The 16,591-nt window shown below is 43.1% G+C and overlaps 1 protein-coding gene and 1 long non-coding RNA gene across 2 annotated transcripts; both read right to left on the reverse strand.

Moving 5' to 3' along the window:
* Positions 1–9,964: 9,964 nt before the first annotated feature.
* LOC135351411 (uncharacterized) lies at positions 9,965–10,606 on the reverse strand. Its single transcript, XM_064550395.1, has one exon. It carries the CDS (start codon positions 10,604–10,606, stop codon positions 9,965–9,967), a length of 642 nt encoding a protein of 213 aa, XP_064406465.1.
* Positions 10,607–12,476: 1,870 nt separating this feature from the next.
* LOC135350892 (uncharacterized) lies at positions 12,477–15,106 on the reverse strand. Its single transcript, XR_010399322.1, has 3 exons — positions 13,889–15,106; positions 13,611–13,834; positions 12,477–13,350 (listed from the first exon to the last, which is right to left on the reverse strand). It is a non-coding gene; the product is annotated as an uncharacterized LOC135350892 (long non-coding RNA).
* Between the last annotated feature and the right edge of the window lie 1,485 nt (positions 15,107–16,591).

Here is a 16,591-nt window from a genome sequence, read left to right on the forward strand (position 1 = left end):
TGCCTCTATACAGCTAGAAACTAATGGTGGTTCAAAATTACTCAAGTAAGCACAAACACAAACAATCTGGTTAACAAGACGTGACTAGGTATCGTTTGCTTGCAAATAGCATACTTTTTTAGCCTGCCTTTCAACATGGATTCTTAGAGACGCAACATTTGAAGGTGACATCTTCCCATCTTTTAAGAATGGGTCTAATGTCCTTGATGGTAAACCCTTTATCTGCCCTTTATCTGCCATTATCTGGATACCTGAGGAATCTACCTGAGGAATCCTGACACTTTTGTTAATTGAAATCAGAAATAGAAATGAAACACACCGCTCCATTTGGTGTTCATGCAACTTCGTTGTGTTATGGTGTTTGTAATCACTCCAGGATGACGACTGTAAGTAGAGGTAGTTTCAATAAAGAAATCAGATCCATCGCATACGTATTTGGATATTTCTCCTTAAAGGATGGTGGAAAGGATGGTGGAAGCGTTCCGACCTGTTCTAGGTGGTAAATGAAATCCATGTGGTATACCTGGGTAACACCAAAACGAATCTTTGGTCTTTAGATTCTGCCGTAGTTTTACTAGTGTCAGAAACAATAGCACCCCAATACGGTCCAAGAAACTCAAAAAAATTAAGAAGCACTTCGTAAGATATAAATCCTGTGTAGAAGCGAATTTTATCGATGTAAAATTTTTTCTCTGCAGAGTTCTTTCTTAAGAAATTCTTAAGAAATTCACACCCACCACACTAGTCTCTCAAAAAGCACCGCAGCCTCGGTGGAGGTGCCAAAGCTACATAACATAAAACTACTACTTTTATACACACATCATTGATTATTAATATCATGATGAACATTTTTTATTTTGCTGCATGCAAATCAACCAAATAGTGGGTAATGATCGATCATGATTGTTGTTAAAAACGATCGATGCCAAAAGTTCAAGTCTAAAATTGAGTCACTCTTGCAGCTAGCGTTCTAGTGCAGTAGTAACACTCAGTGAACAAGTTTTGCTGCTGCAATGGCAAAGCAAAACTAGGCATAACTCGAGCATTATTTTGCAAATCCACGAATTAAAATCCAAGTAAACATGACTAGAAGCCTATAGAAACAAACACACTACCGTACATAATTACGACATTACTTTGCAGTTGTTCGACTTGCTCATACTCATACCAGGGGTAGACATACCAAACACAATTCGTCTTTCATTAGACCTATCGTTACTTGGGTCCTTTTTAGCAGTTTTTACCAAGTGTGTAGTCTTTGTGTGCCAACCAATCTCTTCTCTTCTCTTTATCAGAGATCTGGGGATCTTTAGAGTCTTCACTTTTTAATATTAATTTATCTCTACTTCTACACGGCTGGTTCAAACTCCGTGGAAATTATTACTGCAATGAGCTCTGATCAAAGCGCATGCAGTGCAATTTTTACCTTGTCTTTCCGGAGCAGTCCAATCGTGACGTCACGGTTAATTCGTCACGGTTAATTAAATTCCTTATGCAACTGGTCTATTATATTGAATTGCTATAACAGAAGCCAACAAACCTAAAGAAGTATACTGAGTACAGTACATCTCATACAAGAAAAATTATGAATCATGCAAACTTAGACATAATTATGTATAGGAGTACGAATGTCCTCCTTTTTGGGTAGGTATAATTATATGTGACAGGCTCTGGGAAAACAGACCAATTGGAGCAGATATTGGTATAGCAATAGCCAGATTTATAGTATAATCTCAAAATGTTTTTTCTTGGCTATTTTTCTTGGCTAATAGTTATCTACAGTCTTTCTACTACCTCTCTGCAAAATCTGATGCTCTGAATCCGACTCTTTCCATCAAAGCGCTTTGTCTAAGCAGCCACCATTACCCAATCTTTGAGTGGGCGTTTCTCAATACTGCTGTTTTACAACTTTGAGTTTCCAACGCGCATAACCCAGGCATGGAACGAGGTATGTGCAAACTAAGCATATCAATGCGTAGGCAATTCTTTGCTCTATCATCTGGTATATAGATCGCAAAATTATAGCTTGCGCCAATTGGTCTGTTTTCCCAGAGCCTGTCACATATTACGAAGTCACACCATTACTTCTTTCAGTTCAATAACGTTTGTGAAAAAAAAATGCTTTTGTTGTTCCTCTGCACAGCAACCTAAATCTCAGAGCATGCACGCAGCGGTTGTACTACTGAAAGTAGCCATTTCTCTCTCTCTAGTAATTCTTAAATAATTTCTCTATATCTCTACTTCTACACGGCTGGTTCTCCACATTAACCCTTTCCCGGCTTTAGCCGTCATATGACGGCAGCACTACCGAGATTTTTTAAAAATGCTGTAAGTACCTGCACATGCTATTGAGCAGCTCTTCCACGTGGTATTTTTATTATATATTTCTAAGTACCGTACTTTTTTCAATATCGTCGAAGCAAAGATAGACGATGGCTTCAAGATCGAGGCTTCAAGATCGAGGTACTAGAGCAGCTAGACAGCGAGATCCTTGATGAATCAGAAGACAGCGAGATGTAGGTCCAACCAGAAGCCTGAGGAAGAAGTGATGGAGATGGACGATGTTCCTGGAGCTGGTAAGCAAACAGTCTAGCAAGCAAGCTGTTTTATGTAGTTAGTTACCTTTGTGTAGGTGCTGCTGTAGGCGATGAAGGTGATGACCGTCTACACAGCCCCTCCCCCACCCCATGTCTCACGAGCTGTATCAGTCTGATGACTCCATGGACTTGTCTCTCCCTGCTGGCTCCTCCCACTCCACCCCCGGGTCGGCTGCTGGCTCCTCCCAATCCACTCATAGGTCGTCTGCTGGCTCCTCACCCATTCGTACACCCCCACTACGCAAGCTTGCCACCCCGCCACACGTCTACTCCTACCTCACAGTGGCCCCCTGCTGGTCCTCGTGGTGGAGCTAGAGGAGGCAGAGGTAGAGGACGTGGCAGCGGCCACCCATCCATAGAGTCGAGGTAGTTGTTGGGCCAGTTGTCGGGCCCCTACTGCACCGGGGGCAAGAATGGGGCTATCTACGGCCCCCTGACCCGGGCCATCTTTGTCTTACCATAACATAACACTGCGTACAGAACAATGATCCATTAACTTATCCATTAACTTACAGTGAGGGTGGGTTCGAGCTGGTGGGAGAGGGTGGGTTCGAACATAGCTATACAACCACTATACTGTAACTGTTCTGAGAATTTCTATATACAGCTATCCACAACTATACAATTAATGTACTGGATTGTACCATCAATTCCACTCCACTAGTGTCGATAATGACACAAGAACATAATACCACAAGAACATAATACCTTTGGATCGTGTAACACGCATACTTTTTTTGGCTTAGTCCAAGCTTAGTCACTCCAAAGCAAAATGGGTGTGGTGTAGAGTTCAAGGTTACATCGGACTGGGGGTTATTGTTCCCGCGTCTTTGTATAAAGCTATGGGTGAAGTAGTTTTTTGTTCCTGCGTCAGGTGAAATAGTGATATTATGTTGTTTTCCGAAGCCATGTTGAACATGGTACTAAAAGTTGCCCTCACATTAATATGGCTAGCTAGTCCAATCGACCAATCGTTGTGTGAATTGTGACGATCAAGAATGGTATGAAATGGAGGTCGGAGCTTATTTTTTCTTTCAACCGTTCAGGGGCAATATATATGGTCAGTTCTCACGTGCATGACGTAGAAATAAGAATTGCTTTGCTTCACTTTCCTGTGACAGAAGAAGATTCCTTGGGCATTTCGTTGGTAGTCAGGGTTTGATAGGACCATGCGAGATGTGATACCTTGTGCCTCGGAAATCAGCGATGATTGAATCGATGAATCATAATGTAACCTCCAGAGTCGATGATGTATGATCAATCACAATGTTATGATCCATGTTGATGTCTCGATGATAGATAGTGATGTCAATGTGTACATGAATAATTAATAGATGGCTGCTGTAGGTATAAGTCCATGATGTGACGTGCACGAGTGAGGAAAGGCCTCTCAGAATGCCAGTGCTCGTATTCAGAGTATATTCAGAGTATATCACTTTAAAGTACTTTAATTTAGTACGGTTTTTTATTGTTTATGTTTACCCGTGACTGGGAGGTTAAGTGTATTAATTCACGAGCACATTTATATTAAAGCAAAGCAACTAGCGGTTATTTTTTGAGTGTAAAATGTTCTTAACAAAACAAATTTGCATACATGCTCCACGAAAAGTACGCAAAAATTTATACGCTATACAGTATGACATGGGTATCTTATCAGCATTTTTATGTGCTGCTGTCCTCTTGGCCTGGTTTCGAGGCTACCGCGGTAAAATTATTATAACAAAATAGTGAGAGTGACAGAAAACCTAAGCTGTGGCTTTAAGTTAAGAAATGTTTATTGAGCGTAATACACTATCCCTATCCCGACAAAGAACTCCTGCAGTAGAACTCCTGCAGTACAGAGCGACTCAGTATCGGGTAGGTTGGTGTGTGAGCTGACCAATGCAGTAGGGTAGTGCCTGCTATAAAATGTCCTGTGTAAGTGTATCTACAACTAGCATCTATCTTCAAACAAATCTCTCAAGCTGTGGACGACTTCAAAGTGTACGCTTCGAACTCATGTTTGATCGTAAACGAATCCGTGAATGGGACGATCAGGCAAGACTATGCCAAGAGCTCGGTGTTTTGAATTTCTGGAGCTTGCTGTTTCAAATATATAGTACTTCGCTCTGAAATTTCCGGGGGTTTGAGACTACAAGGATTCAAGGGTACATCAGGCTGGAGGTACAACGTTGGCTACAGACGTGGCACCAATGTGTCCCAGAAAGTACCAGCTTGACTGTGCTCTACAAGTTTGAAAGTCTCGCTACTCTTAAGAAGCTGATCATCCCAAGCAATGTTTTGGTAACTGCAATTCCGAGTTACTATACCTGTATACAATGCTTTAAAAATTTACGGTGCATTTCATTATTTCATTTTATTATCATGCAGGTGAGGGCCACAGCAAATGGCTGGATGACACGAGTCACCACTGGTTGCAATGTGTGTTAGGCTAAGCGACGCATCGACAGCTGCAAGCGCTTGCTAAGAGGAGATGATATGATGTCATCATCATTCCTGGAGGCTGTACATCGATCATCCAGCCCATGGACAAATGTACAGGGAGGAGGCAACCCACCAGACAAGACTGGGTGGCGATCACAGTGCATTCTTTATATTATTCAAGAGCGTCGATATTATGATAAAGACCAAGAAAACCAGGACCCTTCAGACTCAGATGTAGACAGCATGGGGGATCCCTTCTCTGAGGACGCTTTTTTCGAGGAGGTGGTGGTTGTGATTTTGCAGACTTGGTGCACTCCTCAGACTTGACTTCATGAGGGCAGTTAGATATCGTTTGATAGTACGTCGAGTCGGTTTGCATACTGTGTGACAGGCTGCCAAGGCGCTGTCCTCTTGACGAACGCCGCTGTGGCTGCCACGTGTGATGGAAGACAGACCTTGCCTTCTGACTGTATTTTTTTCCGGCCAGAACGACGTGGTCTTGTATCTGCTGTGGGCGTATTGAGCGAACGTACACCTTCACCCTGGCGACACAGTCAACAACTCACCATCAGTGTTGGTGTACGTTTCCCACTCGTCATGTTGGCGACTGCCCCCAGCCTCTGCAACGATCTGTACGGGTTAAGGTGAGGTTAAGGTGAGGAAAAGTACTGACCCTGTAACACAGTGTGATTGCCATGAAGGTGGTGCACAATATTCGTGTGTGAACATCTCCCACATCTTGGGGCACTCTATGAGAACGTCCTTCATCTCGACCCCATCACCGGCCTTGTCCTTCCTACAGGTGGCCCTCCATTGGCTTAGAACCATGCCCACTTCCGTCATGTAGGCCAGCAGCAAATTCCAGGCCCAGTGCAAAACTTTAGGAACTTGCTCATGTCCACGACCATTAATTTCGTTGGCCACGCTCTGCAGCCATTTCTTGAAGAGCTCAAAGCAAGGCAGAGTAACGGAAAACTTATAGCTGAGTCACAGACCTCTCATGGCGCTAGCTCTGAGTCAGGCACCTCCACCGTCTGGTCGGGCGACGTTCAACTGCGGCACTCCTGCCTTTGCTCTCACAGCTTGCAGGTCCAACCTTTCCCTTGAGTACTTAGGGTGCATAGTCTTAATGTGCGGTTTGCTGGTGCAGAGGGCACTTTCGGTGGTCCGCCCTCACCCTGACTGCTACATGTGTATAGTTAGTTAGCATGTGTACGAGTGTGACTAACCTCCAGGTGGTTTTGATCGAGTTCCCCAGTTTGTTCGACAGTCTGGTGGTTCGGAGAAAGTGGCTATCCTGTATTGATACGATGTTTAGCAATGCTGTGTAACTAACGTCTAACTAATGTCTTCATCGTCCGCATCATCATCGTGCTCATCGTAACTGTCTGGTATTTGTTTGTATAAACTAAACGGTATGCATTCCCTGAAGAAGTATTTGCGGTTTCGATAGCTTCTCCACCACCAGTCCCTTGTGTCGCACAGTCTGTACAGTCGGTCTAACTTCCACTCCATAAGGGACCAGTGACTAAATTCTATCTGAGAAGTAGTTTTTTTAGTATCTTTGTTTGAAATCATAGTCTAGAATAGTTTTCTTTTTATTCTTATAAAATAATGTTGAGCTCTTTATCTTGGGACAGGCTAGACAAATTAGCTAGAGACAGGTATAGGCAATAACAACTAGTTATAGACAAATTGACTTCACAGTGTAGCTTAACCAAATTCTTAGATCGAGGAGCAAAACATCAACTGACAATACAGGTAAGGTGAGAGTAAAACGACAAAAAAGGTAAACAAACCCTTAAATACGTGGAGCAGGGCCCCAGAGGCTCGCACAACAACAAAGGGAGGAAGTGGAGCACTAACAATGAGAATTGTTAGAGAAGAGTATGATATCAACATCAATCATGGTTAAGGTAGTAGTAAATATTACATAACATAAGGTGTCACGCTCAATGTACCTTACTTTAAATTAACATTTATTAGAACTAATAAGGTTCTAATAAATGTTAATTTAAAGTAAGGTACATTAAGCGTGAACATACCGCCAGCCAAGACCGGATGGTCTTACAAAACAAAAGAGGTGAGAAGATTTAAAGTATTCAATTGTCAAATTGTTCATCATTCGGCAGGATTACTGCGAGTTTGGTTATTGGCCGAGTATAGGTTCCGTTAGTGGTTCTAATCGTTGCCACGCGTACTAAATTGTCTTTTCCTGGGTGAATTTCGAGAATCTTCATGGATTACAACTAAATCACCAGGTTGAATGTTTCGAGTGGGGTGCCGCCATTTGTTAAAGCGTCCAAGTTGGGAGATGTATTCTAAGGACCATTGCTTCCAGAAGTGTATGAGTAGAGACTTGCACAGCTGCCAACGCTTGAGGAGGGACCTGTGTGGGTGACTTCTGGGAGAGCTGTCAGTGGCTTCCCGGTGAGGAAATGACCAGGTGTGAGAGCTTCAATTCCATCATCATTATTAGGGAGTGGAATGAGAGGTCGACTATTGAGGCAAGCTTCAATTTGGGTCAAGAGGGTGGAAAGTTCTTCATACGTCAATTTTACATCACCTAGAATTCGTCAGTCTTTGTAGATTTGACTGCTGCTTCCCAGATGCCGCCAAAGTGAGGTGGTGCTGGGGAATGAACTTCCAGTTAATCTTCTTATCACTGAGGTAGTGACTGACATTTTCTGGAGTGGATTGCATTTGTAGGAATTGGTAGAGATTCTTGAGTTCTCGAGCAGCTCCAACGAAGTTTGTGCCGTTATCACTCCAAATGAGCGAGGGGAGGCCGCGTCGAGAGATGAAGCGTTTCAGACACGCAATAAATGCGTCTGAGGTGAGGTCAGTTACTAATTCAAGATGGACTGCCTTCACTGTTGGAGAAACAAACACACAGATGTAGGCTTTGACTACTGTGGGTTTACGAACGTGTCCATATTTGATCATCAAAGGACCAGCATAGTCAAGACTGAGCCAGGTGTGATCCTTTCGATAGGGAGCATCTGAGGTTTGGGTCTTGCTGTGTACCTGCGGCAAATAATGCATTTCCTAGCAACTGATCTGACTACCTTACGTCCACCAACAATGTGATAATGTCTGGATAGGGAGGCAGAGAGTAGAGTAGGACCTGCATGTAGTAGTCGCTGGTGTTCATGTCGTATCATCAAGTGGGTGAGAGGATGTTTTCCATGTAAAATGGCTGGGTGTCGAGTCGAGATTGATAGTTGGAGGTTTGAGAAAGTTGTTTTCTACCACCTACTCTGAGAATATCAGAATCATCAATAAATGGTTGCAGAGACAATAGTGAACTGGAGTTGGAGAAAGTTTGTTTTCTTTGGAGTGAATCCAGGTCAGCTGTGAAGTGAGTTGCTTGAATAACCAGTAATTTTCTGCTGCTTGCAATTCAGTGGTTGTGAGATGAGTCTTGATCCGTTCTGCTATATTCTTGGTTTGAGAATTTCGATTGAAACGAAGGGTCCAAGCAGTAACACGTTTCAAGTAGTCATAACTTGAAAATTGATCCATAGGGATGATGGGTGAGTGAGTACAAGTAGTGACACTTCTTTTTCATCAATTTCAGATTTGTTTGGAGGGATTTCAGGCCAATTAGTTGGTGGTTCTTTAAGCCAAGTGGGTCCGTTCCACCAGAGAGAGTGATCAAGGAGTTCTGAGGGGTAGAGTCCTCTTGTCAGGAGGGATGAGATCGACTATGGTTGAGATTCTGTTTCCAACATATGTCTTGTAGCGTCTAGGACTTCCATCCAGCCAATTTAGTACAATTGTGCTGTCGGTCCAGGCATGTGTGAGTGAGAGGGGAATATTGAGTACTTGTCTGATATAGTCGAGCCAGTAGTTGAGCTCCACAGAACTCTAGGCGAGGGATAGTTAGCCGCTTGATGGGTGCCACCTTGCTCTTAGACATCACCAAAGCAATGTGGGTACGGTGTCTGTGATGCGTAGATAGACTACAGCTGCATAAGCAAGTTCAGAAGCGTCCGAGAAACCATGGATTTCTGTTGAGAAGGGTTTGGACTTCTTGTCAAAGTAGCATCGGGGAATGGGTATCTGTGAGAGTAGGTGCAGTTCTGTTCTCCATTGTAGCCAGGCATCATGGACATGTTCAGGCACAGAGTCATCCCAGTCAACCTTTAGCTCCCATAGCTGCTGCATGAGAATCTTGGCTTGATAGTAGAGGGAGAAACCAACCTAGGGCATCAAAAGTCTTGGCAACATCTGAGACAATACCACGTTTCGTTAGAGTTTCCAGTGGTGTGGGAGAAGGTACAGACAGTTTGAATCCTTGGGAGCATTCCACTGAATTCCAAGTGTCTTTGTGTATTCTTCCGTCGAGGGCATTTCTTGAATAGACTTGGGGTCTTTGAGGTTTGCTGGCAAGTGCTGGATAGCTTGTAGATCGCTAGAGTTCCACTTTCTTAGGAGAAATCCTCCTGCAGAGAATAAGTCCTGGAGTTGCCGTTGAAGCTCAATAGCTTCTTGAACAGTATCAGCTCCTGTGAGTCCATCATCAACATGCTCTTGGCTGCAAGTGGGTATTCCATAGCGTGGTCGATAGCATTTTGCTTGACAGCCATGTTAGCTGCAAATGAGGAAGCAGATACTCCGAAGGTGATGCGAGTCATCCTGAAGTCAAGCAGAGGGTCCTTTGGGTTGTTCCGCCACACAAAGCGATGGAGATCGCGATCGGCAGTGGTTAGTTCGATAGCCCGATACATTTTGCTAACGTCTGTGGTGAGAGCAATTCGATGTGTACGGAATCGAAGGAGAACATCAATAAGAGGGGGGTGAATGGTAGGTCTGATTTGGCAGAGGCGTCAAATACAACTCGGAGTTTCGTTGTCGTACTTTCTTCTTTTCTCACAGCATGCATGGGCAAATAGAACGTTTCTTGAGAGGGTTTGTGCATGTCTGCTTCTGGTACACATTCAGCGTGTTTGAGATCCATGTTTGAGATCCATGACAGTAGCAAATTCATCAAATTGATCCTTTGAGTGGAGAGATCGCTCGAGAGAGAGGAATCGGCGTACAGCAGATGATCTTGACTCTCCAAGAGGTTTTGTCCGAGGGTTTTTTGGAAGTGGTACGACAAATCTACCATCTTCACTTTTCTTGTGGGTTTCAGCAAAATGACGAACAACAGAGCGTTCTTCTGGTGAGTCTTCTGGTGAGTGATTTGAGACATCTCTTGGGCATTCTTCAATTTCGCGGAGAATGTCGTCACCAGAGAGTGTGATTGCATGGTTAGCTGCAACATTGTCTGTTTTGCCAGTGAGTACCCATCCAAACTTAGTTTCAAAGGCAGTAGGCGTACCAGGGGGTCCATTCCGCCGGCCTTGCAACAGCACATCAGCGTAGACGTCTACTCCCAGGAGTATGTCAATTTTGTTAGGTTGGCCGAAGTCGGGATCTGCAAGGTTGAGGTGACTCCATTTGGCATTTAAGTGCACAGGTTGAGCAGGTTGAGTGGGTAGATCACAAGTGACACGTGGGACAATAATTGCAGATATTTGAAGCCTTTCAACGGGTGGGCACAGAGATGAGATTGACAAGGGAGATCCGCGAGACATACCAGTGATGCCAGAGATGCGAATGTTCTGAGTTGACAATGGTAGTTGGAGAGATTGAGCCAATCACTCGGATATGAATGAAGTAGAAGAGCCTGAGTCAAGTAGGCTGCGTGCTCGGACACAAGTGCCATCGGGTGCGTTTACAAACATTTGACAAGTCATGAGTAGTGTAGTTCCAGAGCCAGACTGAGCATAACCAGACTGAGCATAACTTGAGACCATTGGTGCTACTGCTAGAGCAGAAGATTCGGTAGAGGGAGGCTCTGACTGTTCTTTGTTTTCTGCAGACTCACGGTGAAGCAACGTGTGATGTGGCTTCTGGCATTTCCTGCAACGATTGTTGCTTCCGCAATTCTTTGCCTGGTTTGAGACAATTAAGACATACATTGCTTGAGCGGACAGTGGACAACATCTTGTCGTGAGGGAGCAACTTGAACTGCGGACAAGCATACAAGGGATGTTTCTGAGTCTTACATATCGAACAATTAGGTGCATTTGGTGATTGTGAATTCGCCACAAAGGAGGCTGCTGATTTGGGAAATGGTTTCCGTATCTGGTGATGATGTCTTCTAGGTTCACTTGAGCAGGTTTTTGAGGAAGTATACTATAGGAGTGAAAAAGTACTCGCACCCTATTGTTAAGGTTGTTAAGTGTATTCATGGCCTTAAATCTAACCTCATCTACCACTGCACCAGCAGCCTCTTCACTATGTGTAATCTATAATCATACATCCTTCCTCTGGTCCTCTGGTCTCGAGCTGCTCCTGTATGTTCTATAATTATGTTTATTCTATAATTATACTTATCACTTCCTCACGGGTGACTGACGGTCTCTGCATATTAATCCTGCATCATCATGTAACCTTGTCATAATTATATAACTTCTGTGTTTTTCTTGTTGTATAGAGAAAGGTCATTGACAGATGAGGGGTAAGTCTCGATATCAGCTGTGAGTAGTTGTACTTAAATGTAAATATCTTTTGATTGGACCCGTGTGTAGATGAATGACTGTGACTGAACTACAGTAGCTTTTCAGTGTTATCTCAGCAATTGAATAAAACTTACTGCTAAGCTATTAATTTTTCAAAAGTTATTGAAAACCAGTAAATCATGACACTGTGAACATTTGTAACACGGATGGCCAGGATACCTTAACTGTACAAGATACTGTTTTATTACTCTAACACTATAACAATTTGCTGTTCTATTAATCACCACAAACCCACCACCTTATCATTTTTGGATATGTTGTAGTTCAGTCATTCATCTACACACGGGTATCAACACCATTTAAGTACAACTACTCATGGTAATCTACTCTCTAGACTGTACAGAGTCACACAGTGAGCCCGTCCTGGTCCATAGCGCTAGCTGCATGTCTGGCATACTTTTCAAGCACATCGACACAAGCCTAGCACTGAGTAATAAAGATGCATGTCATTATAGAAACTATACTATAACACTAGAGCGAAAGCGGCGAGAGGCATTAGCAAGCGCACACTCGTTGTTATAATTGTAATTCCCACAATTCCCTGTGTATATTTGTTTTCACATACAGTCGAGTTGTCTGACGAGGTGACACTACATGAAGTACTTGTCAGCCGTTTATTATCAGCCGTTTATGATAATAGTTTATTTTGTTTCTGTGCTTCCCTTTGTGAGTGTTCAATATGTTTGAGTGTTCACAGTGTGTGCGCTTTTGTGCAAGAGAAAAAAAGAGCTCGTTACTAAGGTTTGAATGAGGGGTCAAAGGTCGCGCCTACGGCAGCTCTTTTTACACTCAGTGACTGGCACGCACATAAAGATACACTGCGCGCACGCACACACACACACACACACACTCCATCGACTCCCACCGTCCAACTCCCACCGTCCATCACAGCTGCATTCATCACAGAGAATACATTGTGGATGAGACCAGCAGATAGCTAAGCAAATCACCCCGGCTTCTGTATTCACTTCAACACACTGCTGGAGCCAGTACACTACGTAGCTAAGAGCACCATGTACAAGCAGCATCGCTATAATCATACGCATACCTCTGAAGTACTACAGCCATAAGAGTACTACAGCCATAAGCATCGTTGTTCTCACTGTCTAGCCATTCTCACTGTCTAGCTGCCCTAGAAGGTTGTACTACAAAGATCTTGTAGCCATTATCAAACGGTCACTTTTCTTTCGACAGTATTGCGTACCTCGAGGCAAGATATTAAACAGATACCACGTGAAAGAGCTGCGTGGGCATAGCTCCAACACAGCGCCCAGATTTTTTGAAAATTATCACTACCGCTGCCGTCAGCTAAAGCCGGGAAAGGGTTAAGGAAAGTTAAACACACTTTTTCATAATTAAAAATTTAATTATACTTTTATACTTTTTTGGCTAGAAATTTCACTGTCAACATTAATTGAAACACGAGTTATGGAGATGCTATTACTGTACCTGACGCTGGATTAACAGCAGGAGACTGCTCTGATATTTAATGATCGCTTGAATACAACACTTGACTCGGACTTTTGCTTTCTTCGGTTTATTCGGTTTATCTTCAAAACTTGGTCCATAAAACCTCATGACTCGAGGTGAAATAGTAACCCTTTTCTCAAATTCCAAGCAAGCATATCTTCCTCCAGGCCAATTGAACTTGCTTCAGTGTAAAGTTTTTTCCAACAACATCTCTTGCCACGCTGTTCCACGTCATCTGTGGTACTTGCTCGTGGATTCTCCGATGGCTGTCAATAGCCTGAACTCTGTAGTTTCAATATCAGCAACGAGTGCCATTGTCTGGTAAATCCACACACAGTACTGACTGACAGGGTAAACATATCTAAACACACACATGCACAGTGATGACTAAAATAAAAAGGTCAAACTTTCCTGCTGACTCATCAATAATTCTCAATGGGTGTGGTCATGATAGTAGCTACATCATAAGTAATTTCTTAAGAGGGGGGGAATATGAGCCCCCTATTCCATACCCCTGGATCCGCCCCTGTGACATATGTCTTACCTATTTACTTCCATAGTCATAGTGCCATGGCATCAAGTCATCCAAAATGTAATTGAGGAGCTCTTCGCCAACCATCGCCAAGGATTCACAGCACGAAATGTATTCCGCCTGCAGCCTTTTCCAAGCCTTTTCCATCCATAAAATCCGCAAGGGGCAAGGAAAACATTCGTTCATTCCTACTAATGCAGGATAAGAGTCCAGCCATCCGCTACATAATACATCCGCTACATAATACCGATATAATTTTACAGGATGATAAATTTTACAATTTTACATACCTTCAAAATGTGTACTGGGTCTTCTCTTTCATACCAGATTCGGATTTGAATGGGACTCCTTCGCACAGTTGGATGATCTCTGTCTCCAGATATGTACTTCACTAGACCCATATACAACGGGGATTTGTTAAAAGAGGAACAAACTCAAAATGTCCGCTAGGAAGATGGTCAGGGAGGGAAATCCCTAGTTCTGTTATGCTTGCTTCTCTTTTTTTGCGATTAGAAATGATGGAGTTCCACATTCAACAGAATGTTATCAAACTTTTATATTGCGAAACTGAAGCCAATAATAGTGACAGGGCCTACCCTTATGGAGCAAACTAATTAATTGTATTTTATTGCTTTATTGCTTAACCCTTTCCCCGTTTTAATTAAAAAAAGAAAATACAGAATAAATACAGTTTTTCTTTAAAAATTCATATAATATCATGAACCATACATTGAAATGACTTGTAAATATTTCCTATAGGTAGCGCAGACCCCAGAGGTATCTTGACACCATCATCGTTACCTAGCAACTGACCACCCCCCTAATTAGCGATTGTTTACAAACATTTACAATTATGTACACAAACAATATTGTATGAAGGCCGTGTTTTCAAGGAGACATGGTTCAAGCAGAAACTTGTCTGTGAGGTCACATCGGCAGACGCCATTTTCCCGGGAAATGTTTTCTTCTACAAGTTCAATGGTGGCTCATGATGTCCACTGCCTAAATACAGTTATACTGAAGCTATCAAAAAGCTACTCTAGACCCAGGAACTTAGTCGATCCCAAGAGCTTAGGTTCTTCAGGCTCTATATTTTCTAGCTTGAGGTAGTTTCTTATCTAGCTATGATCCCAGTCACTGTCCTCTCACTCAACAAGGCATTGTTCTCCTCACTGTCTAGCTGCCCTAGAACCTCACTGAGGTTGCACTAAGCCATTATCAATTAGTCACATGCGGTCACTTTTCTTTCGTGCGAAGCGTACCTCGAGGCAAGATATTAAAGATACCATGTGAAAGAGCAGCATGTGCTGGTACCTACAGCGCTAGCATGGACAAGTGCGGCCGGAAAAAGACGGCTTCAGCGGGGAAAGGGTTAATTAAATAAAGCAGTGCTTAAGCTTCAATGTGCTTAAGCTTCACACCTTCCTACCCCATGCACCTTCCTACCCCCAAAATATTTTCGGGTGAAAGGGGGACAGTATTGACCTACCGCTTTGAGAAACTTATGTTCGAAGTTCTATCCGCATACAAAAACAGCATGAAAAAATTCAATGGCTGCCCCCTACTGCCCCTATACAAAAAAAATTTCGGATAAAAAATTTTTTTTTTAGTTAGAGGAGATATTGAAGTTACTTATGAAAGAAAACCAAAATCTAAAATCCTTAGCTCTAAATATTTTACTTTGTAGTGTACTGAACATATTAGTTTGCTCTATCCTAGGCTTTCAATGCGGAGATTCAAGTTAAAGGTTGTCCCTGAACCCGAATGCTATGCTGTTGAGGGGGCGTGAGGGGGCGTGAGTGACAAAAATTCTGTGACAAAAATTCTGCTCGCTCACTACTTTTCCTTGACCCCCCCTTTCAGAAATTCTGCATCCGCCACTGTACGTTGCTATGGGCTCCACTACACACACACACACACACACACACACACACAAACAACTCTGAGGCAGTGGGCAGGATGTCGTCAAGCTTTCTCTGGGCATAGCTGAGAACAACCTAGCTCCTCATAGCGCATTACCTTGACCTTGAGAGAGGACACTGGCGACTAGGGGGCACAGAATACAGAATGATTAACCCACTAACAGACGAATTTAGTTAAGAATAGAATTTAGTTAAGTCATAAAAAAGGTGTTTGTATCAGACATCTCGAAAGCGGTAAAATCAGCTACCACCTAAGACTACCACCACAAAGCCCTTAATTGGGTTGCAGCTAGACTGTACAGTGTAAGAACACAGTCATAGAAGACTGGAGAGATCCCAGTCCTCTGGTTTCTCGTGAGAAGCTTCCAAGCGCGCTCGTTACCCATTACCAGCTGATGGGTTGTGAAATTGTCAAACAGTTTCCAGAGTGCAAGACGCGTACGATTACAGACCAATCAGATTTTATAGCCCTTATGTAATGCTTATGCAGCAAGCTGGTAACTCACTCAAAATAAGGCCTTCTACAAGTGATTGTGCGCATGTGCTCCGTTTGTAATCCCTCTCCCTTTCATAATTTGGGCACACGTAAGCGCGTCGCAAAATGTTTGGCTACGCTATACCGTATTTCGAGGGTATAATATTTCGATGTTCGCGGATTGAGCCTCTACCACGAAAATTTATACCCACGAAAATATTTATATCTTTATTGAATAGTAGGACCTATCAACAATAAGAGGTGCCTCACCGTTAATAGGGCTAACGGTGTGGAGGTACAGCTGCATGTTGATGTGCGCATGCGTCGAATAATGTGAGAGTATTCCAACTGTGCTGCTAAAATAGTATAATGATAATTATTAGGTCCGTATAATTATTATTACCGATTATTACCAGATTTCCAGGCGTGGCAGGACCGTAGAGACGGAGCCTAAAAATCACACCGGCATTGCACTGTCTTGAGTAGCCAAACTTCACACAGGAGTCACAGGTTTTTCACAGCTGATTGGAGTTCATGTAATCATTATTTTTATACATTTTATTGTTACCGTTTTTGGAGTTAGCATAGCCAGGCAT

The sequence above is a fragment of the Halichondria panicea genome, chromosome 17 (assembly GCF_963675165.1).
Source record: "Halichondria panicea chromosome 17, odHalPani1.1, whole genome shotgun sequence".
In the NCBI taxonomy this organism is placed as follows: Eukaryota; Metazoa; Porifera; class Demospongiae; order Suberitida; family Halichondriidae; genus Halichondria; species Halichondria panicea.

What these genes read in the sequence shown, in the direction of transcription:
- LOC135351411 (XM_064550395.1), bottom strand. Translation starts at nt 10,606, where the DNA reads ATGTCTCGCGGATCTCCCTTGTCAATCTCATCTCTGTGCCCACCCGTT.